This window comes from Sciurus carolinensis, chromosome X (assembly GCF_902686445.1).
Source record: "Sciurus carolinensis chromosome X, mSciCar1.2, whole genome shotgun sequence".
Taxonomy (NCBI): domain Eukaryota; kingdom Metazoa; phylum Chordata; class Mammalia; order Rodentia; family Sciuridae; genus Sciurus; species Sciurus carolinensis.
The window spans coordinates 117,761,823-117,787,072 of NC_062232.1; the positions used below are offsets into that span (position 1 = coordinate 117,761,823).

General features: G+C 36.1%; 1 protein-coding gene and 1 non-coding gene across 2 annotated transcripts in view; one reads left to right on the forward strand and one right to left on the reverse strand.

The window, feature by feature from the left end:
• Atp11c (ATPase phospholipid transporting 11C) overlaps positions 1–25,250 on the forward strand; it is a 165,326-nt gene that overhangs the window by 100,475 nt on the left and 39,601 nt on the right. The window contains exons 9-18 of the mRNA XM_047535332.1: positions 392–553; positions 1,217–1,368; positions 2,127–2,198; positions 4,342–4,415; positions 6,137–6,240; positions 6,957–7,138; positions 9,047–9,310; positions 15,217–15,391; positions 19,335–19,437; positions 20,598–20,743. Of these exons, the coding sequence (XP_047391288.1) occupies positions 392–553; positions 1,217–1,368; positions 2,127–2,198; positions 4,342–4,415; positions 6,137–6,240; positions 6,957–7,138; positions 9,047–9,310; positions 15,217–15,391; positions 19,335–19,437; positions 20,598–20,743 (1,434 nt within the window). The remainder of the gene's footprint in view (positions 1–391; positions 554–1,216; positions 1,369–2,126; positions 2,199–4,341; positions 4,416–6,136; positions 6,241–6,956; positions 7,139–9,046; positions 9,311–15,216; positions 15,392–19,334; positions 19,438–20,597; positions 20,744–25,250) is intronic.
• On the reverse strand, positions 1,536–1,608 carry Trnaa-agc (transfer RNA alanine (anticodon AGC)). The gene has a single exon. It is a non-coding gene; the product is annotated as a tRNA-Ala (tRNA).

Below are 25,250 nucleotides of genomic sequence, written 5' to 3' on the forward strand. Positions count from 1 at the left end.
TTTAGTTTGATAAGAAAGTTATAGTTTTCCTTCCTAGTGATCTACATTGAAGTAGGTCTACTTTAGATATATGTTGCGATTTCAGTGTCTTTAAAAACATTCATTCCTCATTTGTTTGCTAGTATTGCCTTTGTAATTCCTAACATTTGACTTGAAGTCTTAGAAGAGGTGATTTTTTAAGTATATGAACATATTTCTATTGATATGAAATTTTAATAACTAAAAATTAACTAAAATCTAATAATTTTTAGGTAACTAAAAATTCATGAGCTAAGGATATAGCTCAGAGATGGAGCACTTGTCTAACTTGTGGGAGGTCCTGGGTTCAATCCCCAGTACCTTAAAAAAATTATCACACTAAAGAAACATATGTTTGTGTCCTTCTTTTCAGGTGGATTATGTATTTACAGATAAGACTGGAACACTTACTGAAAATAGTATGGAATTCATTGAATGCTGCATAGATGGGCACAAATATAAAGGTGTAACTCAGGAAGTTGATGGATTATCTCAGACTGATGGACCTTTAACATATTTTGACAAAGCAGATAAGGTAACATTTTCTGCATTACCATTTTTACCTGAAAATTCAGTCTATGTAAGCATTTCTATCCCTGCATGGTAGAAATAGAGAATTTTCCAGTAGGCAAATATGTAAATTTTTGAATAACCATTTGTTTTTTCTTTTGGCTTTGCCATTTCTTGTTTTACTAATACCACTAGAATTTATAAATTAGTAGAGATTATAGAGAGAATTGTGAGAAGTGGCATTTAAGTAAAAGTTTCATTTGCCTACTGATGTGATTATAATTTTTTAAAATACATACTCCTTCAAAGAATGATATCTCTTCAAATCTTTTAAGTTCCAGGAGTATCTACACATTAAACGAACCAGAGTCTCCCTATTCCTGAGGTATTGCTAGACTGTGGATTCCTTTTAGGCCATGAAAAAGCCAGTGGCTTGTTATAGCTGGTACTACAATAAACTGAATGTGTTCATGCAGCCTCTAGAGATACTGGCTAAAGACCAGAAATTCTGTTAGCAGTTAAGGGGATATATAGCTCATTTGAGTACTAGGAATTTATAATTTCTGCTACTCAGTTTGCTAGAAGTTATAAAATTCTCTCACATTAATATCTTTTCTGTGTTCAGTGTCTAGTTACCTAATGATCAAAGTCAAAATAATGCAGTTATTTTTCTATTGCTTTTCCACAGAATCGAGAAGAACTCTTTCTGCGTGCCTTGTGTTTATGCCATACTGTAGAAATTAAAGCAAATGATGCTGTTGATGGAGCTACAGAATCAGCTGAATTAACCTATATCTCCTCCTCACCAGATGAAATAGCTTTGGTGAAAGGAGCTAAAAAGTAAGCACTCCTTTACTTCTCCTGAGAAGGTGAAATCACAGGAAGACCAAAGTTCATTTGAATTTTTTCCATTTACTTGAATAACCATATTATGTACCTCTTCTTTTTTTTTAAATTTTTTTTGTTGTTTTAGTTGTAGGTAGACACAATACCTTTATTTTATTTTTATGTGGTGCTGAGGTTTGAACCCAGGGCCTCACGCATGCTAGGCATGCGCTCTACCACTGAGCCACAACCCCAGCCCCGTACCTCTTCTATTATTTAAAAAAGCCACACTGTTATCTAAAAGTTTGTAAAAATTCCCAAATATAACCAGTTAAGTCCAAATAGAAACTTGCCCTATTACTTATTCATGCCAGCCACGGGTCTGAATTTTCATGTTATATTTTGCAAATCAAGTAACAGTGACCACTTTTTGTACAACACATGCTATTTTTGAAGTGCTTCCAGCAAATTTGACAACATTTGATAACTGACAGTCCAGTTTTACCCATGAGGCCCAAGATGATTAAGTGACTTAAAAGGTCACTTAATGTGTTAGCTGCAAAATTGGAATTACAAATGTCTTTCCCTTGGTTATAATAATTGTGACTGGGCTTTGATTTGCTTCATTTTATCAACTGATCCAGGAAAGAGAAGTACAGTTATAGATTGAGATCATATAAGAGGGAAGAATTAACAAGGATGAATAACTTCATTGCTAGGGGAAATTAATTGTTCTTTGGAGACATACAAAGGTCCTTTTTTGTTTTTGATAGGTACGGGTTCACATTTTTAGGAAATTGGAATGGACATCTGAGACTAGAGAACCAAAGAAAAGAAATAGAAGAGTAAGTAACTCTGTGTCTGATGTCTGTCATTCCCAACCCCAGTCAACTTTAAATGGATTTAGCAAGGGCTGCAAAGGAAACTGGGATTTGCAGCAGAAGTTCCAATTTGGTTCACATATGGGTCCAGTAGCCAGAATGAGAGTTTTCCTGGACTGTTACTGAAATTTAGATGCCAATTCAGTTCTCTAAGACATGCTACAAGAAAAATCAGAGAATGTGTATGAAACCTGCCATCCAGAGCCCAGGCCATCACTCTGAGATTGCGAACCCAGCAATTCCAAATACCAGAGCAGCTTTGGTGTTTGACAGAACCTTTGCCTTGTTCTTAGATATTCAGGTGTTAGCCTAAGGGCAAGTACCCTGATGCAACAGTATCTTAGTATTTCTTTTCTCTTTTTTTTGCTACAAAAACCCCAAGGAACAAAGCCACCTTGGCTTAATGGCAGATTTTAAATAGACTCAGTGTTTAATTTGAATTCTTTCATTTGAACTTGAAATGTAATTATCTTACTTGACTTCCATTCTGGCCCTGAGGATCCCATGAGATTCATCTTAGAAACCTATAATACATGTGAAGGCACTTGAGTAATATTCCTCCTTGAACTGGGATGCTCAGTAGCCCAGAGGATGACTCTGTGGTCTGACTGCCAGCAACCTGGAGTCATGGTGACAATCCAGATTCTAGTCAGTCCATAACATTGCCCCCTCTGGTCAACATCAAATGAAATGCTACACACAGATGTCTTAAAACATAGCCCCCTTCCCCACCTGAAAAAATAAAAATCAATCCACTCACCCCCACCAAAAACAAGCTATATAGTAAACATTTTTATGTTAAATACATGTATCTAAGTTTATTTTCTTTATATATATATATATATGTATATATATATATATATATATTTTTTTTTTAGTTGCAGATGGACACAATACCTTTATTTTTATGTGGTGCTGAAGATTGAACCCAGGGCCTCACACATGCTAGCGTGTCACCACTGAGCCACAACCCCAGCTCTTAAGTTGTTTATTTTCAAGAAAATATTCCCTCATGCCTTTTCTGATAATTACCTCTTTTTTTTTAACTCTTCTGTATCCTTACATCTGATTAATAGTTCAGCCATCCATACACAAATCTGATCAATCTCTTAATACCCACTCTTTTTAAAATTTTTTTAGTTATAGTTCAACCCATTACCTTTATTTTACTTATTAATTTTTATGTGGTGCTGAGGATCGAACCCAGTGTCGCGTGCATGCTAGGCAAGTGCTCTACCCCTAAGCCACAACCCCAGCCCCTTAATACCCACTCTTTAAGTCCTTCATTAACTTCCTATTGTTCTTAGATTAAAATGCCGTTTCTGAAAGAGCCCACAAAGTTGTTTTCAGCTCCTGCTTACCTTTCTTGCTTCATTTCTTGCTGTTCGCCTGTCAGTGAGTTTTCTGTGTGATGGAAAACCTTAAAGTCCCTGCTGTGCCTTTGCATGTGATCTTACCTCTAATCAGAATGCCCTGTCCCCCTTCTTCATCATATCATTCTTGAAGAACCAGCTCAGGCACCTCTTTCAGGAAGCCTTCCTTCCAAAGGCTTTTTTTTCTATAGTTTTATCTCTCCCTTGTAAGTGCCTTTATTGCACTATTTGATAGTCTGGGAGAGTAGTTGTATCTTAACCTTTTCTCCATTAGAATGTGATGAACTCCTGGAGGGATGGGGCTCAGGAAGATTCACCTTTGTTCCCCAACACATAGCACTGTGTCTGGCCATAGGAGGCACACATAGAACTTAATAAAGTAGTTAGAAGAGTGGAACTATTTCTAGACCCTTCCAGATATGACTTGGTGGGACTGCTTTTTGTTCTCCATTCCTATGTAGATACTCTCCTTACTATTTTAAGTAATACAGTGGAAGTATATAAATACCCCACCAACTCAGCTATCCTCTGACAGCAGGTTCTTTGTGCAGAGAAATTTTTTTTTAAAAAAAGGGTAAGTACCAGTTGTGCATACAACCAACTACCCTAATCCAAAGAGCACAACTATCTGTTCATTTAAAAGATTTTTAAATATCTTTAGATGTTTCTGTTGTGTTGTATTTTTCTCAACGTGGCCCAGGTATTTTACTTCTTTCATTTCTGTCCTTTTAAAGGTATGAACTTCTCCACACGTTAAACTTTGATTCCATCCGTCGACGTATGAGTGTAATTGTGAAGACTCGAGGAGGTATACCTCTTAAAAAAAACTGACTTTTTCCATTTGTAGGTTTATATGTTCATCAACTATTTCTAAAAATCTAAACATTGCAGGTAGTACTGTAGGTTTTGCTAAAATCTCACAAAGTGTTGGCGTTAATAAATATGCTTTCATGTATTTATTGGGAAACATGTTCCATTTGTCAAATTGTCAATGGCAGAACCCCTGGTATGATAGTAAATGCATTTTCTTGGAAATGAAACTGAATTCTTTTGCCCTGGCTATTCAGACAGGGACTGAAAGGATGACTTATGGTTCAGTGTACTCAACTTGAATATGTTCAGAGAACTCACTTAGTGCTCAGCTGAATATTTCCTGGGTGCTTAAACCATACTCATTATTGTGGTCACCAATAAAGTTATGGTATAGTAATTTTACTGGAGACAACAGCTCAGTCTAGAGTGTAAAGAGCTACTGCTTTAATCTCCCTTACCTTCCTAGTTCCCCTGTTGCTCCCTGGAAGTAGGTGAGTTAGAGATGATTCAGTCAGATTTCTGGGAAAGGGCATACTGGTTTCATTCCCGAGCTCAAGCCTCTTTAATGGAGTATAGCTTATCCTTTGCAGAGGAACCAGTTCCTTCCATTGTCCCATTTCTTCCATGTCTTTGAGAGGCACCATGGTGATTTGTCTTTTGCTTAAATTCTGAAAGGTCCATGGGTAGCACTTCTGACTCATTCACAGGCTCACAGTTGTGTGTGTGTGTGTGTGTGTGTGTGTGTGTGTGTGTGTACACGTGTCTTTGACCAGGAGGTTTGTTTTTATTTCCCAGTAATATACTTTAACAATAAATCTCTTCCAAATTCTTCTAAGAATGAAAGGATGGAGATACTTTTCCTCATACTTATGGTATGACTGCAAAGATATTAAATTGATTTTAATGTATGGCCATGGGATTTGTTATATGACTATTTATTTTTAATTTTTTGTAATGATTTTTAAATACACTTTGGATGTGTGAGGAAAAAATGAAAAGCATATTTAACATTTGAGATACTGTTCTTTTGTGTGCATATCTGCATATATGTTCTACTGCAGATGATGGAATTTCTGGAAAAGTGGTCTACAAAGGTTGTTTTCCTGAAAGCTGTACTTTTTAATTTGTTGAACTCAACTATCTGCCTTATAAGGATTAAGTTTCTTTTAGTGCTCAACTGTGAATTTTTCCCAGGTGCATGAAGTGATCTAAAGTTGTACTTACACAAGCATTAGCATTGTACAAAGCTATTTTCAAGCTCCCAGTAAAAGCTGTCAAGCCAGTGTTTCAAAAGCTAACTTTGTATAGCTTATTCATAATTGCAGCCTGTTTTAGCTTGAGTTTGGTTGTTGACGTCCATAGATGCCCTGTGTGCACTCTAGGCCATCAATGACTACATTTTCACAAAGAATCCTAGTGTCTCTCCTTGATATAAGTGTGGTTCTCCATGATTCACTGGGAGGAAATGTATTTTAACACAGGTGCATGTTGTAAACTCTGGCTTCTTTATTGTGTCCATAATGGTCTAGAGAGGTGGTGAATTTTTCTCCTGACAGACTAAAGTTCAAGATGCCTAATTTCGTTTGGGTGAGTGTTGAAAGGCAGGCTTGGAATACATAGCAGCTGGGTGGGAAAGGTCACCTTAACAGTTCTCTTATTAAAATCTCAATGCCAGTCTTAAAATTCTAAGTTGAGTACTTTGGTTCTTTATTTTAGGAGACATACTTCTTTTTTGTAAAGGAGCAGATTCAGCAGTTTTTCCCAGGGTGCAGAACCATGAAATTGAGTTAACTAAAGCCCATGTGGAACGTAATGCAATGGTGAGCCTACATCCCTCCCCTCAGTAAGGAAATAGAGAAATGCTGGAAATGTTTATGGGATTACTATTTAAATGGATGTTTTAGATGGGCGTGGGGGTGCACACCTATAATCCCAGCCTCTGGGCTGGCCAAAGTGGAGGAGCTCAAGTTTGAGGTCCACTTTGGCCATTTAATGTAACCCTGCCTCAAAATAACAATTTTAAAAAAAGGATAAGAGATATGGCTCAGTGGTAGAGTGTACCTGGGTTCATTCCCTAGTACCACAAAAATATAAATAAGTGGATGTTTAAATGAACTTTATTTTCATTGTGTATTTTTGTATTGGCAGATTTAATATTTATTTTAATATAAACTATTATCTTGAAGTAATATTTGATCAGAATTTGCAGCCTTGTAAACTTTTCAAGAATCTTTGTTAGAAACACTGTTTTGTTTATTTGAAACCTAACGATGTTACCTTTTTTTTTTTTTTTTTTTTTGCGGTACTGGGGATTGAACTCAGGGCCTTGTGCTTGCAAGGTAAGCACTCTACCAGCTGAGCTATCTCCCCAGCCCATGATGTTACCTTTTTCAGTTGCAGTCTGTTCATTTTTTTAAACTAAATGTGTCAGAATTTCTCTTTTGTACACATGGGTAAAGCAACAGTATTTAAAGAGGGTGTGTGTGTGTGTTTAACTATTATGGGGATAACTCTAAGTCTTCTACTTTGCTTCTAGGATGGGTATCGGACACTCTGTGTGGCCTTCAAAGAAATTGCTCCAGATGATTATGAAATAATTAACAGACAGCTCATAGAGGCAAAAATGGCTTTACAAGATAGAGAAGAAAAAATGGAAAAGGTTTTTGATGATATTGAGACAAACATGAATTTAATTGGAGCCACTGCAGTGGAAGACAAGTAACTAGAAATGATACTCTTTGTTGTTTTAATGACCAGTCATTTAGGGTGGCATCTGCCCCAAATTAATAATTTATTCACATTTTGAAATCTCTGATTTGATTTTGTTATCTAAATGGGCTTATAGATTCATTTATTTTTAACAAGTATGAAAAATTATACCAGGTTTTGAACTGTTTGTAGAAATGGTTTTTAAGTTAAATACATGTAACTTAGAAGAATGAACCAGTTATCACTAAAGTCTTTTGAATATTTACTAAGCCAACCACTTATTTATGCATATATTTATAAAGTAGACTGTTATGTATAAACAGTGGTGCTAGAGCCATCAATGGAGCTGATGTCTGGAAGAATGGGTAAGATTTTGACAGAGGTGAACAGAATGAAAATCCAAGGTAGAGTGAGCAACACAAGTGCTTGATCTAACCTGGTTTAACAGACCAGAATATACTTTTGCATACTTTAAAATAATATCCTTTAAATATACAGGCTGAACTCTGCCAGACACAATTGTAGGACTCTGTCATTGATCTTCTTGAAAGAATAAATGTTAGATTCTTAATATTTTAGGAGTTTTCTAAGAATTATAAATGCAAATTATGAGACTTAACCAACAAAAAGTTACAAACATATTCAGCCCCATTGAAAGGTAACAAAATTATAATGAAATTAATTTAGTCTAATTTCATTATTATTCTATAACAAAAGGAACTCAAAAGCATAATTTCACTTTATGTTTTTATTAGTGCATTATAGTTATACATAATATTGGGGTTCATTTTGACATAGGCATACATTCATGGAATATAATTTGTTCCAGTCTGGTCCCCAGTGCTTGCCCTTTCCCCTATTTTCCTTCCTCTACTGGTCTTCCTTCTAGTTATTTATAGTTTTTTAATTAGTACTTTATAGATATATCTAAATGTGAACTTCACTGTAGTATATTCATATATATGCATAGCATAAGTTTTTCAATTTCATTCTCCACTTCCTCCCTTTTCCCATCCTACCTCTCTCCCTCTCAATATCCTTTCTCTACTTCAATGATCTCCCTTCTGTCTTCATGGACTAGAACCACCATATTACCCAGCTATCTCACTCTTTGGTATTTTATCCAAAAGAACTAAAACAAGCATACTATACTGATACAGGCACATCAGTGTTTATAGCAGCACAGTTTACAAGTCAAGTTATCGAACCAAACCAGGTGCCCATCAACAGATGAAAGGGTAAAGGAAATGTGGCATTTTACTCAGCCATGTAGAAGAATGAAATTATGGCATTTGCTGGTAAATGGGTGGAACTGGAGAACATCATGCTGAACAAAATAAGCCAGACTCAAAAAGTCAAGAGTTCAATGTTTTCTCACATATGCAGAAGCCAGACAAAATAAGGAAAAAAGGCAGGAGGAAATCCCAGAAAAGTATCATTTTTCATTCAGAGTTATATTTTAAAATTCTCATTTAGTAATTCTAATCTTAAAAGTTCCACAAGGATAGGGATTCACAAACTTCATTTCTATATTTGATTAGAATGTTTGGCCCTTTCCATTTTGAGCCATGTTAAGAATTTGTATGGTGGTATATAAGATATTGAGATTAACAATGAATACAAATATATGGTGAATTTCTAAGTGATGGTTCTCAATCTTGCCATTGGATACCTTTTACCTCAAGAGATATCATAAATCTTTTCTGGACTTCATTGTTTGAAATTCACTTTAATAAGTAGAACTATGCCAAGAGACAACACTCTCAGGAGTAAAGGGTATATAAGAAAACCAACTGTGACAAGTTGTCACAACTCTAGAATTGTAGTGAATTGTAAAAAATGTTCTCTTTAGCAAGCCTTCTTGTAGAATCCCTATCAGGTATTGCAGAGGATAACAAGGCTTCCTTGTGTTCTTAGGCTACAAGATCAAGCTGCAGAAACCATTGAAGCTCTGCATGCAGCTGGCCTGAAAGTCTGGGTGCTTACTGGGGACAAGATGGAGACAGCCAAATCCACATGCTATGCCTGCCGCCTTTTCCAAACTGGCACTGAGCTCTTAGAACTGACTACAAAAACTATTGAAGAAAGTGAAAGGAAAGAAGATCGATTACATGAATTATTGATAGAATATCGGAAGAAGTTGCTGCATGAATTTCCTAAAAGTACCAGAAGCCTTAAAAAGTAAGAAAGTACATCAATTTCTTATATTTAAACATTGGTACAAGTGTAAATAACAGCTCCTTTGCAGAAGGCTCCATTTTCTATAATTTATCATTCTCTGATATTTTTTTCTTTTTAAGTTAAAACCTTCCCTGAGGGCTTAGCTAATGGCACATTTGAGATTATTTGATACTTTACACCTCTCTTTTTTAAGTTAAAAGAAAACTATATTTCTCAAGGTTTAGAAAATTATCTCAGGGTTTTGGGGGGGATACCACAGATTGGACCCAGGGGCACTTAACTACTGAGCCACATTCCTAGCCCTTTTTAAATTTTTTTATTTAGAGACGGTCTCGCTGAGTTGCGTAGGGCCTTGCTAAGTTTCTGAGGCTGGCTTTGAACTTGCAATCCTCCTGCCTGGGCCTCCCAAGCTGCTGGGATTACAAGCGTGTGCCACCACACCCAGCAGAAAATAATCTCAATTTCTTGTTTAAATTAAATTTATTTTAGCTGATACATTAAAAAACATAAAATTGTACAAATTAGTGGAGTAACTTTTCCATGTGATGGTTCTTTACATACATGTTCTGCATGTATACATTCTGTAATGTTTAAATCTCCTCAAACATCATTTCTTAATGGTAAGAACTCAAAATCCTTCTAGTTTTTTGAAATATATAATACATTATTGTTGTCAGTAATCACCCTGCAGTACAGTAGGACATCAGAATTTCTTTATCCTGTCTAATTGTAACTTAGAACTCATTGATCGTCTTTTCTTTATCCCTCCCACTACCTACTCTCCCTGGCCTCCGGTAACCACCAGTCTGATCTTACCTTCTTATGAGATCAGCATTTTTAAATTTCACATATGAGCAAGATCATGCTGTACTTATATTTCTGGCTTATTTCACTCATTTGTTATTTTTCACATCATAATGATCTCCAGTTCCATTCATGTTGTCATAAATGATAGGATTCTATTCTTTTTATGGCCGAATAGTATTCCATGTTATATATGTCTCACAGTTTCTTTGTTCATTCATCAGTTGGAGGACACTTAGGTTGTTTCCATTTCTTGGCTGTTAGGAATATTGTTGCAGTGAATGAGTGCAGATGTCTCTGATAGACATACCGATTTCATTTCTTTTGTATACATATCCAGTAGTGGGATTGCTGGATCATATGGCAGTTCTGTTTTTAATTTTTCAGAAATCTTAAAAATAGTTAAACTTCTAAATACTTAGGTTCTGGGTATGTAATAAAATCTATTTCTATTACAGTTTCAATGCATTTTGAGATCCTAGAGCTATTTCTGATGTGGACTCTCATGTCCCAGTACTCCAGATAGAACCAAAAACTTGTTAATATGGCCACTTTCACTCTGCTTTCAACTAATTACATAAGAAGAACTTATGGAACCTCAAAGCAAGCCAATGATCAACAATAATTCAATGCCCAGGGATGTATCATCTCTACTTCCTATAGACCTAGTCTTGTCCTCATATAAACTAATGACTTGACTTTATCTTGACCATAAGCAAATTGAATTCCTTTTCTGGAATGCCACGAGATCACTTGCACTAACTACAGAGTACCTTAGGCAATATTACTTTCCATTTCTTGAGCATACTTCGTATTCTAGGAACAATATTAAGTGCTTTTATGATTATTCTCATTTAACCTTCATTAACTACCCAGTTAGGCAACCTTGTCTTCTTCCTTTTATGGATGGGGAAACTGGGGCTCAGCAAGATGAAGTGACTTGCTTAAGATCATACAACTAATAAGGGATTGAGCAAGTCTTTCCAGAGCCCATGCTTTTAACAGCAATGCTATATCTCTGTCCTCCTCTTTCATTTTTAAACTTAAAACTGAATGGGCCATATTTTAAGGCTATGGACATATTAAAACAGTTGTTGCACTGTTATTTAGGTAAGAATAAGCATATTTTTATTAAATTGCCTCTGAGAAATGTTTCCTTTCTTTAACCAAATGGTACTTATAAAGTCAATCCAAAGCCAGGTGCTATGGTGCATGCCTATAATCCCAGCAACTGAGGATACTGGGCAGAAGGATCAGCCTCAGCAATTTAGTGAGGCCCTAAGCAACATAGCAAGACCCTGTCTCAAAAAATAAAAAGGACTGGGTATATGGCTCAGGAGTTAAACTCCCCTTGGTTCCATCTCCAGTTAACCAAAAAAAAATAAAGTCAGTCCAAATTACATGCATTTTACTTGTCCATTTGTCTTATTCTACTTGGACTGCCATAGCAGTACTATAGACTGGGTGGCTTAAACAACAGAAATTTTTTTTTCACAGGTCTAGAGACTGAAAGACCAAGACCAGAGTACCAGAATGGTTGGGTTCTGGTGAGGGCTGTCTTCCTGGCTTGCAGATGTCTGCCTTCTCTGTGTCCACTTGTAGCCGAGAGTATTAGTGTCTCTTGTTTGTAATCCCATCCTGGGATCCTCACTCATCAATTCATCTGAACCCAGTTATATCCCCAAGGCCCCATCTTCTCATGTCGTAGCATTTGGGGTTAGTCTTCAACATAAGAATTTCGAGGACACAATTCAATCCATAACAGTTACTAATGCCATCGCCAGGGCCCTACAATAGGTTAATGACTTTTTCTAAACCTAATCACCTTTCAAATGCTCCCATCTCCAAATACCAGTACTTTGACAGTAGAGTTTCAATATATGAAGTTTGAAAGGACAGTTAGTCCATATCTCTGTTTAGCAACCATTTGATGCTTTTGTGTTTTTTGGGGAGGAGGTTTGTTTATTTGTTTTTTGTACTGGTGATTGACCCCATGGGCACTTTAATGCTGAGCTATATCCCCAGTCCTTTTTTTATTTTGAGACATGGTATTGGTATTGCTGAGACTGACCTCAAACTTGAGATCCTCTTGCCTCAGCCTCCTGAAACACTGGGATTACAGGCAAGTGCCACCACACCTGGCTCTGTGGTGCTTTAGTAAAAGCTAGGCATTATGGAAAACTTAACACATCATCACTATTTCAGCTTATTCCCTCTTGCTATCTGTTTAGGATTGGGCATGGTCTTGCTCCCAGTTACATAGGCTTCATTCAGATCCAGAATTACCTTTGTTCCTTTGCCCCTTCTAATTCACAGAAATGGTTAGGTTTTGTGGCACATACCTATAATCCCAGGGATTTAGGAAGCTAAAGCAGAAGAATCACATGTTCAAGGTCAGCCAATTCACATCAGCTCCCAAGCCTCATTCAGATTCCTATTGTCACCACTAGTGCTCACATCAGAGATCTGGCACTCACGTGTGGAATCCCTTAAGCCCCTCTACCAGATGAGTAGTCTTCAAGTAAACCACAGTACACATCATAATCCTACTTTGAAACCTTTTAGTGGTTCTCCATTACTGAGATTCAGGTCATACCAAAGCCTCAAGATACCTTTAATTTGCTTTTCCAGTGCATCCCAATGTATATTTTCTCCCTTCAATTCTTTGTTCCCTGCCTGCAAGTTCTACTTTAAATATCATACCTCACAAAGAACCCACTGTTCTTTCCTGTGTGTATTTATTTTCCCAACAGTTAGGCATTAACTGTTTATTATCTTGTTTGATTTTGTATTTTCTCCTATGTAGACATCTGTCACTCCCAACCAGATTTTCTGTTCTCCAAGAAAAGACTAGTCAGTAATTCTGTATTCCTCCATATAGCCTGCTTATAGTTGGTGTTTACAAATATTCTTTGATTATTGAGCTGCTATTTTCTGCCTAGTAAGACAGCTTTTGTCAAGTGAGCAAACACATGATTGATGCCTGTTTAGTGTATAAAATATGTTCACAAAATTATTAAGCCAAATAGGGATAAGTACAAAATATAGTGTTAGCAGTGTACAGCAAAGAAATATGGAAAGGGAATGATGGGGTGTATTTGGCTTTCACTATTCGGAATAAGGTCCATAGAACAGCAGCTGTGTTGTCACCAGGCAGCTTGTTAGAAATGCAAATTTCAGACCTCACCTCAGAGTTACTAAATCAGAATCTGTGTTTTAACTGGATCCCCAGATGATTTCCTTTGTACATTAAGCTTTTTTTATTTAAATTTTTTAAAAATATTTACAGACTGCATTTTGATTCATTGTACACAAATGGGGTACAACTTTTCATTTCTATGGTTGTTTACAATGTAGATTCACACCATTCATGTAATCATACATATACATAGGGTAATAATACTGTCTGTCTCATTCTACTATCTTTCCTTCCCCCACCCCCTCCCACCTCATTTTCCTCTACACCATTCAAAGTTCCTTCATTCTTCTCTCCCCCCTACCCCCTTTCATTATGTATTGTCATCCACTTATTGGAGAAAACATTTGGCCTTTGTTTTTTGGGGGCTTGGCCTGTTTCACTTAGCATGTTTTCCAACTTCATTTACCATCAAATGCCATAATTTTATTCTTCTTTATGACTGAGTAATACTCTATTGTGTATATATACCACAGTTTCTTTATCCATTCATCAATTGAAGGGCATCTTGGTTGGTTCCACAATCTAGCTATTATGAATTGAGCAACTATGAACATTGATGTGGCTGCATCACTGTAGTATGCTGATTTTAAGTAATTTGGGTATAAACCGAGGAGTGGGATAGCTGGGTCAAATGGTGGTTCTATTCCAAGTTTTCTGAGGAATCTCCATACTGCTTTCCAGAGTGGCTGCATCAATTTGCAACTGCACCAGCATGTGCATTAAGCTTTTTGAGTAGCATTAGACAATGGAATCTATAATTGAGATCTTTCTGTATCTACTCCTTTAGAATCACTTCACTATAGTGATTCTCAAAGGGTGCCCAATTCCCTGAGCAAAAAATGAATAACTACTGTTTTGTTCCTGTAATTGCAAAAAAAAAATGTAATTGGTAGGGTTTTCTCAGTTGTAAATTTCCCCCATATAGTTTTCTTCCTTCCTTCCTTTCTTTCTGGAACCCAGGGATGCTTTACCACTGAGCTACATACCCAGCACTTTTTATTTTTCATTTTGGGACAGGGTCTTACTAAGTTACTGAGGCTTGCCTTGAACTTAAAATCCTCCTATCTTAGCCTCCCATATAGCTTTAAGTATGTACCACCATGCCCAGCCCCCATATAGTTTTCTTAAAAACTCGACACCTTGTTACACCTTGTTTTTCCTGGCACTTAAAATACCTCTTATCCTGGCCACACATGAGAGCAAACTAGAGGGCTTTTAAAACATGATCAAGCCCGGAACAAGGTATTCTGATTTATTTGCTCTGAGGATGGGCCTCAGGCATGGGCAACTTTTTAAAGTCACACCAATGATTCTAATGGGAAGGCTAGGATTGATAACCAATAAAGTAATATAACTTGATACTTATTTAAGAAATATTTTTATATTATTGCATTCTTTAATGAGAATCATGTCTTTTAGATGCTCTGTCATATTTGAGAAGCCATGTTTTATGCATAGGTTTTGTCATTCAGGAAAATATAGTAGAGAAAAGTCTTTTATGATTTCTCTACCCCAAAGCCTTTTTGTTTTTTCTCTGTCTTTAAGGAGTATCAAATTCACTGATAATTTATATTCATGTCAAAACTAATATCATGTTATACTAGTTAAATTCATCTGTAATTCCTAAAAATTCATCTCAAATTTCCTAGAGGCAGATTGTGAAACTTTTATTTTTGTACTTTTCAGAACTTAAAATTTTATGAGCAACGTAGGTCTCTAAGGTGTTACTTAAAGTCACTGTTGTGCCATTATTAGAGGCAGTCAATTCTTTACAATGAATAGGTCAAGGAACCAGATTGATGACTCATCTCATCTGGGACCCTCCCTTCTGTGGTTAAAAAAATCAGTATCCTAAATGCAAAGGTATGATAATTTCAAAAACAACATTATTTTTCTTTTTCAGAGCATGGACAGAACATCAAGAATACGGATTAATCATTGATGGTTCCACATTGTCACTCATACTAAATTCTAGTCAAGATTCTAGTTCAAACAATTACAAAAGCATTTTCCTACAAATTTGTATGAAGTGCACTGCAGTACTGTGTTGCCGTATGGCACCATTACAGAAAGCCCAGGTAACTGTGGATATTAATGTTCCATTCCGGGTTTCTCTGTACACATATGTATAAATGTTTGGTTTACTCTTAATTTGTTTCTAATTAAGCAGATTTACTTTTAAATTGTTTCACTAATATCATCTAATTTTTTCAACCTTAACTTTTTCCTTTTTGTGGTCAAAATCAAGAAGGATTCTTCCCCCAAATTGATTTAAACTTTGCTGGACTTGAATGCTGCCTCCATTCCACTGCTTCTTGCTCCCCTGTGACATTAGCTTCATATATTCTGTTTCTTTTGCTCTTTTTTGGTACCAGGTGTACTCAACCACTGAGCCGCATCCCCAGCCATTTTCTATTTTTTATTCTGAGACAGGGTCTTGCTAAGTTGCTTAGGGCCTTACTAAGTTACTAAGGCTGGCTTTGAACTTGGGATCCTCTGGTTTCAGCCTCCCTAGCTACTGAGATCACAAGCATGTGCTCGGCTTCTTCTGCTCTTATTACTTTACTTACTTGCTTACTGGCAAGCCTGGCCTAATTCCTTGAGCTGTGTTAGTTCTCTTCCTCATTTCTTCACTGCAGTTAATACTATCAGTTACATCCTTCTCAAAATTCTCCTTCCCTGATTTCTGTGATGGTCCATAGTCCTGACACTTTTTCCCTTTTTGGTTAACCTAGTATCCTTTGTTCGTTTTATCCTGTATATTCTCCCTGATTATCACTTTTTTTCTAAGAAGTTTTCCTCTGCTTTTTAGTTTATGAACTCTTTCTGGATTAACACTTCTCTGACTCCCATTGATATATCTCTGGCCCTAACTTTTTTCTTGATTTTAAGTTTCCTATTTCTAGTTGTCTGCTAGACAGCTCTATATGGATTTCCTACTATCACATTAAACTCTGGTGTCTAAGACAGATCGTATGATATTCTTTTTCACATCAGTTTGTTTTTCCCTTTCCTTTTACCAGTGCCATTTTTCTTTCCCTCCCTAAGTCTCAAAACTACCTTTGATCTTCTCTTCTCCCTCCATATATAGTCATCATCTTCTGTTGATTCTACATACCTTTTATTGTAGTTCTGTTTTTCATGCCATCTTTTGAAACCATTTACTGCCAGCCTAGTCCAAACCCTCAGGACTTTACACATAGACTATTGGATTTTGTCTCCTCACTAGTCTTCTTGCTTTCACCCTTTCCCTTCAGTCTTTCCCTGTGTGCTCCCCAAATTAATCTTGTCAAAACACTACTTCTTCTATCATATACTCTTTTTTTCAAACACTTTTAGTGTCTGTAGTCCAGATCTTTCAGATCTTTGGGATTCTACTTTATTTCTTCCACCTGCTTACCAAACCCATCTTCTTGGAGATGTATCATTTTCACTCTCTGACTTCTCTATAGCCCAACCATCATTTTGCTTGGTATTTTTTTATCTCTATGATTGAATTCACTGTTCTTCCAGATTTCTAGACTCAGAACCTTGAAATCTGTGTTGATTTCCCCCAGGCTTTACTCTTCCATGATATCAGTTACCAAATTCCATTTCCTAATGCATTCTTTTTACCATCTACTCATTCCTTTGTATTACCTTCCAAGGCCAGACCTTTAACAGCTCATTAAACTCTACTTGTAACTAGCCACCTAACATATCTCTTTGCCCATAGTCTTTCTTTCCTTTACTTCCTCCTGTAACCTGCTGCCACTTTCATAATATCACTTCCAGTGATCTGGCTCCATATACATCTATCCATACTCCCTATATGAAAACTTATTGATCTGGTCATACCAGATCTATTTTCTGAGCATATACTATACCTACCTGGTTGTATGCATTTCAATGTGCCTTTCCTTTTCTCTGCAATACTTCCTTCTTCCCCATCCATGTAAATCTTATTAATACTTCATGATTCAAACCACTGTGGATTCTATAAAATAATGCTCAGTCATTTTGGCATATAGTATCCTCTCCATTTTCATATGGTAGGCCTTCTTACATGAACAGCTTCAATGACAATGTCATGTATTCTTGCATGGATACTATATTTCATTTTTTAGTTTTATTAATCTGGTTACCTAGTATACTTGTATTCATGAACAAATCTCTACTTCTTAAATATATTCTTCTTAAGGTATGTGACTGGGCCTTGTATCTTTTTTGGATCTTAGTTCACTGCTTTGAACAATGTATTGCATGTACTTATGGTTGATGAATAAATAGATGTTTGGTAAAATAATTTTTGTGAAAGCTATAATAGAGATTTGAAGAGAAGCTCTTAATCTGAGTGACCTGGAAATCAGTGAAAAACTCCATGTGTACCTAATTAAATCCTTCCAGATTTTACAGTTCGTGACCACATATCCTTTTATCATTCCACAAGGACGAATTTTAATCTTTTAATCTAATCTGTATTCTCATGCAAAGACTGTCATCCTTTATAATTTTATTGCCCTTTTGGAGACCTTCCCTGGCTACAGTTTTCAATCCCTGAGATGCAAATCATTGCTGTACATAGTGTAAAAGGTGCCAATTAGTTAACCATTATTGTAGCCCATTAAAAACAAATTTAGGATTTTTTTAAAGTTTATCCTTGACACTTTCACTTACAGGTTATTTCTAACAGTCTTTCAAAAAGATTTTAAGAAGAACCATTCTGAGAGGAGGGGGTTAGGGAAAAGTTGGCATCGTAGGTCACATAGTTTTTGTGTTAAATGGAATTGAATATATGGGGGGAGGTTGTGCTATTTGGTACAACTAAAACCTGACTGAATTTTCTTTAAAGACTGTGAGGTGCCTTAGCCTCAAATAAATTACTTATAATCATGTTAGTTATGTTGAAATGGATTTTATTTATGTTAACTGATCAGAACAATTGTGAATACAGAATTTTTGCAAAGCATTATTTAGTTACTGAATTATTTAAGCATTTTAAAACTGCTAACTTCCAAGGGGCTTTGTGAATTGACTCAATAAGTAGTGATTATCAAAAACATTGAGCGGTAGGGCAGCTGCTTACCCAGGACACTTTCCACAGGTAACCACTAGGAGAACGTTTTAGAGCAGCCTATAATAGAAGAACAGAAGTGTTGTAACATTGGGGATGAACATTTTATTCAATGCCATCCATGAAAGCAGCACTGAATTACACAGTATCATTTTCACAGTTAGAAAAGATAACTCAGGAATAGTGACAAACTGTACTGTGTATCTTGGGCACATTTCTGCAAATCTCACCTCCTTTGAAATGCCTCTTTTAGGGACTGGAGTTGTTGCTCAGTGGTAGAGCACTTGCCTGACATGTGTGAAGCCCTGGGTTTGATACTCAGCACCACATATAAATAAATAAAATAAAAGATCCCTTGACAACTAAAAAATATATTTAAAAAAAGATACCCCTTTTAAAATGTAGCTTTCTATAGGGGGAAGAGGGCAAACCCTATTGGATAATGGAAAATTTAGTGAAATTCAGTTAGCAGCTAGATGGGTACAAGAATTTTACATAAATTCCTAGGAATAAGTGTTGGGGTGCTACTAGGAGAGGTACAAGTGTCAGCCAGGAGAAAGTAAGAAGTAACCATAGAATTGTTCTCCAGCTTTCCATTTTTGTTCTGCTGGCCCTGTATAAGTTACTCTAAATCAGCTTTCTGACCTCCATTGTCACACATGATCTGAAAAGACAAATGAAGTAATGGCAAAAAAAGGAACATCTAATCTGCACAGAAGGCAAAAGTTTCTGAGAACCCATGCATGCACAGAACTAAAAACAAGTGGGTGCCAGTGTTACATTTTGAATGACTATGTTCTTCTGCGTGTGGGAATTGAAGACGTGTGTGTGCACGCGCGCATGTGCGCACAAACTACCTTTCTGTTAGCAAAGCCTCCATTTGCAAGTGTGAATGAAGCATAAGACCTCTGATATAGTCCAGTCTCACATCTGCTTTGACTTTTTCTGTATCTCTTGAAATTGTTTAGATTGTCAGAATGGTGAAGAATTTAAAAGGCAGCCCAATAACACTGTCCATTGGTGATGGTGCCAACGATGTTAGCATGATCTTGGAATCCCATGTGGGCATAGGTAAGAAACATCTAATGAGATGGTATCAGTATTGCTTTTAGGTGCAATCTTCTTATGTTCTAGAAAGATTGTTTCAATTGTTCATCTTGAATTTGAGAATGAAAATCATTAATAGAACAAAGGGCCTCATCTGATCATGACCATCCAAGGTCCTACCTCCAGTGGGAGGGTGGCAAAACAAAGTTAGAGGATATTTTTATATTAGCCAAGTAAATTGAATTTCCCAAACCTATCAGCAACACAGTTGATTGTTTAGCTCTCAGTTTGACAGCATGCATGAAATTTTATTGATTTCCTGCCCCTGACCGGACTGCCTGTTTATGTCACTGCACTATATCTTCTGAGATTATTGACTTTTGGAAGCCAAAAAAATGATCATTGTTTGGCTCATTTTCCATGTAGTAGTATTTATGGGTGGTTTGGGTTATATTGTTGAATTTATGTGATGACACGTAACAACAGCTTTTCTACCACCTATACTATTTTTTCCCTTGTCAGGCTGCTCTTAGGCAACAAACCTAACACCCTGGCCTTTTTAATTTTTTTAGCAATGGGTCTGGGGTACAAGTGTAATTAGTATCTTGAGAATTATTATACTGCAGTTTAGTTTCACAAATTCCTCTTCCTATTTGGAAGTAGACATACTTAGCATGGAACTCTTAAGTTCTGTTCATTGATTATCCAATATAGAAATGGTCTAAAGGTTCTTGAGGTCATTGAATCCTTGGGCAGTTTCTCAGTATTTCATGAAAGGATTTCATGTTCTCATTGAGCACCTAAACCACATAACAATACCCAGGTTTTTGAGTCACCTTAATATATAGCACGTAGTTTAATGTCATACACAATTAAGCACTTACTGAGTGTCTTAAAAATAATTTTCAGGTGGACTTTTTTCCTTTAGATAATTCTTGGCCTTGTAACCATTAAAATGATTGTTCCATGTTGTGTTACAAATGGCTAATTATCAATTAAATTTAGTTATACTTTTATTCGGTAACTCTTGGTATCGCAGTTAAAGAAAGCCCTTTTTGGTAGAAAAAGCAAAAATAAACTATACAATTGATCTGTAACATTTAAACAACTCGAAAATGTGAAAATAGATCAGGGGATTGCTTATTCTATAAAGTACTCACTCTAGAGAGGTATTCTGTTTTTAGGTATTAAAGGCAAAGAAGGTCGCCAAGCAGCCAGGAACAGTGATTATTCTGTTCCCAAGTTTAAACATTTAAAGAAACTATTATTGGCTCACGGACATCTATACTATGTGAGAATAGCACATCTTGTACAGTATTTCTTCTATAAGGTATGTGATTAAAATATTTTTAATTTAATGACTGTTTAATCCAGCATTGGCTCAGCTTTGTCATGTTTTTTTCTTTTTTGTCATGGTTTTATTCCCCCTTGTTATGTTTCTTTTGCTTTTCTGCTACTAAAATTTGCACTTAATGAAGCAGAGGTTTGTCTGTTTAATGAATCAGAAACCAGGTATTCCATTAGATGTAAGAGATTTGAGGTTAATTTTTAAATTAATTTTATTGAAGATTAAGTACAATAAAGTTTACCCATTAAATGTATATGGTTTTGACAAATGTATACATCCGTGTAACTATTACCCCAATATAAAAATAGACATTCCCATTTCCCCTAAAATTTCCAATGGGTGCTTTCCCAGTGTCCTCTATCCCTCCCCCAAACAAGTAAACTGCTTTATATTACTCTAACATACATATTAATATTTTTGTATGATATAGAACCTATAGATATAGATCTAATATATAATATCTAATAATAATAAAAATAATATGCACATTCATTTTGCATTGTTCTGGGGCTTGATATAAATGGAATCATATGTATATTTTTGTGTCTGGCTTGTTTCACTTAGTATGTTTTTGAGCTTCATGTATTAATAGTTGGTTCCCTTTTATGCTGAGTAGTATTTCAAATTACTTTTTTTAGTAACTGAATCCTCATGTGAAATTACACACATAAATCAGACAGAAGCAGGACTGCACTGAATGAAGGATGTTGATAGGGCCAGGCTATTTACTTGTTCAGCTCCCCTGCCCTGTCCTAAAGGTTCCTCAGAATTTAGGATCCATGAATTTAGTTTGAATCACTTATTTTATGCATAACAAACTTGGCATTCATGAAGGTGAAACAGCTAAAGTATGCAGATCATTGTCAGTTATATGGACCAGAATTTGATGTCCCGTTCTGTGTTCTATACAATAAGGTTTAAAAATTTTTTTTTACTTTCTTAGAATTACTTCAGACTTTAAAAAGTTGCACAACTAACAAAAAACTCACACATTCTGCCCAGCTTTGTCAACTGTTACTGCTTTAGACAACACCACAACATAATTATCAAAGTCAACGATTTGATATTAATTAGCACATAATTATTAACTAGTCTATACACTATAATCAGCTTCCATTAGTATCTTTTTGTAACCCTTTTTTTTTTTCAAAATCACCCCTTCATTTAAGCTATTATGTCTCCTTAGGCTTCTGTAATTTAGACCAGTTCCTGTCTTTGTCTTCATGATTTTAACATTTTCGAAGAGTACTGGCCATTTAATTTTGTTTGTAGAATGCCTATTCACTTGGGGTAGTTTAACATCTACTTATTATTAGATTCAGGTTATGCATTTTTGGTATAAACACTACAGAAGTCATGTTATGACCTTTTTATTATATCCTATTATGGGACACATGTTGTCAATATGTCTTCTTACTGATGATGTTAACTTTGATAACTTGATTCGAATAATGTTTTGGGAGGTCTCAAGATCCCTCAACTTTGCTTTGTAGAATTTCATTTGAAAATATGGTTCTGCTGCTAAATCAGTTTTTTTTTCTTTAAACTTTATTGCTATCATTTGTTATGCTTATCAAATTGACCCATATTTGGCCATTGGGAGTACCATGGTCCTTCCAGCATATCCTCATAAATTTTTTAAGATTTCTTTGTTTTCTAGTACTACATACTGTTCCAGATAGGTTGATTTTGTATTTTTCTGCCTCAGCCCTAGATTCAGACTTTTCTTCAGGGAACATTGGTTCCTTTTATTTGCAAATAGTATTTAGAAAGTTAAATTTAGATGCTTGTTGTACTCATTACTGCTGAGCTAAAGTTGGTTCTATGCCTTCTCAGTGAACAGAACTAGGAAATATATAGAGATTTACACAAAAACTATTTATATCAGTGTATATGTGTGTGTGTACATATGCATATACATTGAACCAGAATCAAAGGTACCAGTGTGAATCAGTGTATGAATTCAGTTCAGTTCATACTAATACCTTTGATACCAGAACCACAGAGTTCATTCTAGATCTTCTCCCTCTCCTCCTACTCACCTCTCCTCCCACCCCCAACCACTTTTGCTTTTTATTTTGAGACAAGGTCTTACTTAAGACCTTACTAAGGTCTTACTTGCTGTGGCTGGCCTCAAACTTGGAATCTTCCCGTCTCAGCCTCCCAAGTTGCTGGGATTACAGTCATGCACCACCACACCAGGCAGTTTCATACCCTTTAAACAACATCTCCCCAGCCCACCTGACCCCCATCCATTGGAAACCATCATTCTACTCTCTGCTTCTACTAGGTCAGCATTTTTAGGTTCTACATATAAGTGAGATCATGCAGTATTTGTTTTTGTGTGCCTGATTTATTTCATTTGACGTAATGTCCTCTTGGTTCTCCATGTTGTCATACATGTTGTGTACCGTTCATTTTAGCCTTAAGATATATGTCAAAATACTATTTTCTAAAGTTTCTTTTTTGAACACTTACACATTGATAGTTGGATTGTAAATTAGTACAACCACTTTGGAAAGCAGTATGGAAGATTCCTCAATAGACTTAGAATGAACCCACCATAAGACCCACTTATTCCACTCCTTGGTGTTTATCCAAAAGAACTAAAATCATCTTACTATAGTGATACGATAACATCAGTGTTTATAGCAGCACAATTCACGAGAGCCATGTTATGGAAACAACCCAGGTGTCTGTCAGCAGATGAATGGATAAAGAAAATGTGGTATATGTACACAATGGAGTTTTACTCAGCATTAAAAAATGAAATTATGTCATTATGGATAGAACTGGAGAACATTATGCTAAGTGAAATAAGCCAGACTCAGAAAGTTGAGGTTGTTTTGTATCATATGTAGAAGCCAGAAAGAAAAGGAGGAAAGAAAGGGATTTCATGAAAATAGAAGGGAGACCAGTAGGGCAGAGGGTGGGGATGAAGAAAGGGAGGAGGGGAGAGAAAGGGGAAGAACCCAGAAATGAAGTTAACCAAGTTATGCTATATGCAGGTACAAATATATCACAATGAAGCCTGCCAGTATATATAATTATAATTCATCCATGAAAATTTAAAGATGAAGTTTCCCATTTTTCTCTCTTTTCTACCATTTCAGTGTGGTTAGTTTATTTATTTGCAGTACCATCAGATTCATTTTTAATATGAGTTTGTTGTTTTTTTTCTTTTCTTTTTCTTCTCTTTTTTTTAAGATGGATCAAACTGCGTTTCCTGGCTGGCATCAAATGCAATTTAACATATGTGGAAGTAGGACTTAGAGAGATCATATAACTTGCCTTGGCTATAATGTGACAGCATATTTCTACCATAGGTTTATTTAAGTCCAGGACTCCTTCTACATCATAGTTAGGATGTGTTGGGCCTTGCACTCAATAATTAATAACACCACATTATTTGCTCTTAACCTCCCCCTAGTAGGAGGCCCTGTTAAGATTTGTTATACAGATCTGTCTAGTAATCTGACCCTATTCCAGAAGATTGCTTTGCCTCTGGGATTTTGGCCTGCAATTCAAGCAACTGCCACCAGATGGAAGGAATGCTCTGTTAAGATGAACAAAACAAGCATTAGCTTGGCAAATATTGGCCAGTGATCAGACACATCCCTGTTGCCAACATGGGAGATTGATGATTATTTTTGTAGAGAATGCCCTCTGCCTTCATTAGTATTTGTATGTCCTTTATCATCTTGGTTACTGACAGCACTATTCCTTTTATATTGCAGTCTTTTATCCCAAGAGATTTCTAATATTTTCAACCCTCTTTGGTGGAATCAGATCTTTTCTTCCTCTTTTCTCATCACTGTATCTTCAGATTGTCATTTCCCTACTCCTGGAGTACTTCAATAATTGATCTTCCTGCCTTCTGTTTTTCTGTCCAATTATCACATAATCCAACCAGGTTAAAGTTTAGAAAATGCTGTTTTTCATCTTGTTCCTCAGAAAGTTTACTTATGTTTTCTGAGCATTAGTCTGTCTTTAAGGCACTCCCCCATCTGACTCTGTCTTACCATTTATGCTTAAAATACATACTGTCTTACCCTGTTTCTTACTACCTACATATCCTATTCATCTTTAAGACCTAGTTCAAATTCTAACTTCTTTATTCTATCAGTCAACAAATATATTTCAAATGTGTTACTATGTACCAAACACTGTTTTAGGCCCTAGGAATTCACCATGGAGTAAGACAGGCAATGTCCCTATTCTCAGGGAGTTGATATTCTGGTGGGGGAGGCAGAGTTCTTTTTCTCGTGAAGACCCCCTGATCCCCACTCAGCTTTGACTCATCCAACTTCAGATAACTTACATTTTCATTAAATATAACTCTGGAAATGCTGCTGGAAGTATTTTGCATTGTGTCAGAATTGATACATACAAATGAGTGTTGCTTTTCCAGGCGATGACCTTGGGGTCTATGACATTTATTCTCATGCTGCAGGGTGATTAAAAACATGTAGATCATGTTTCTTTAGGA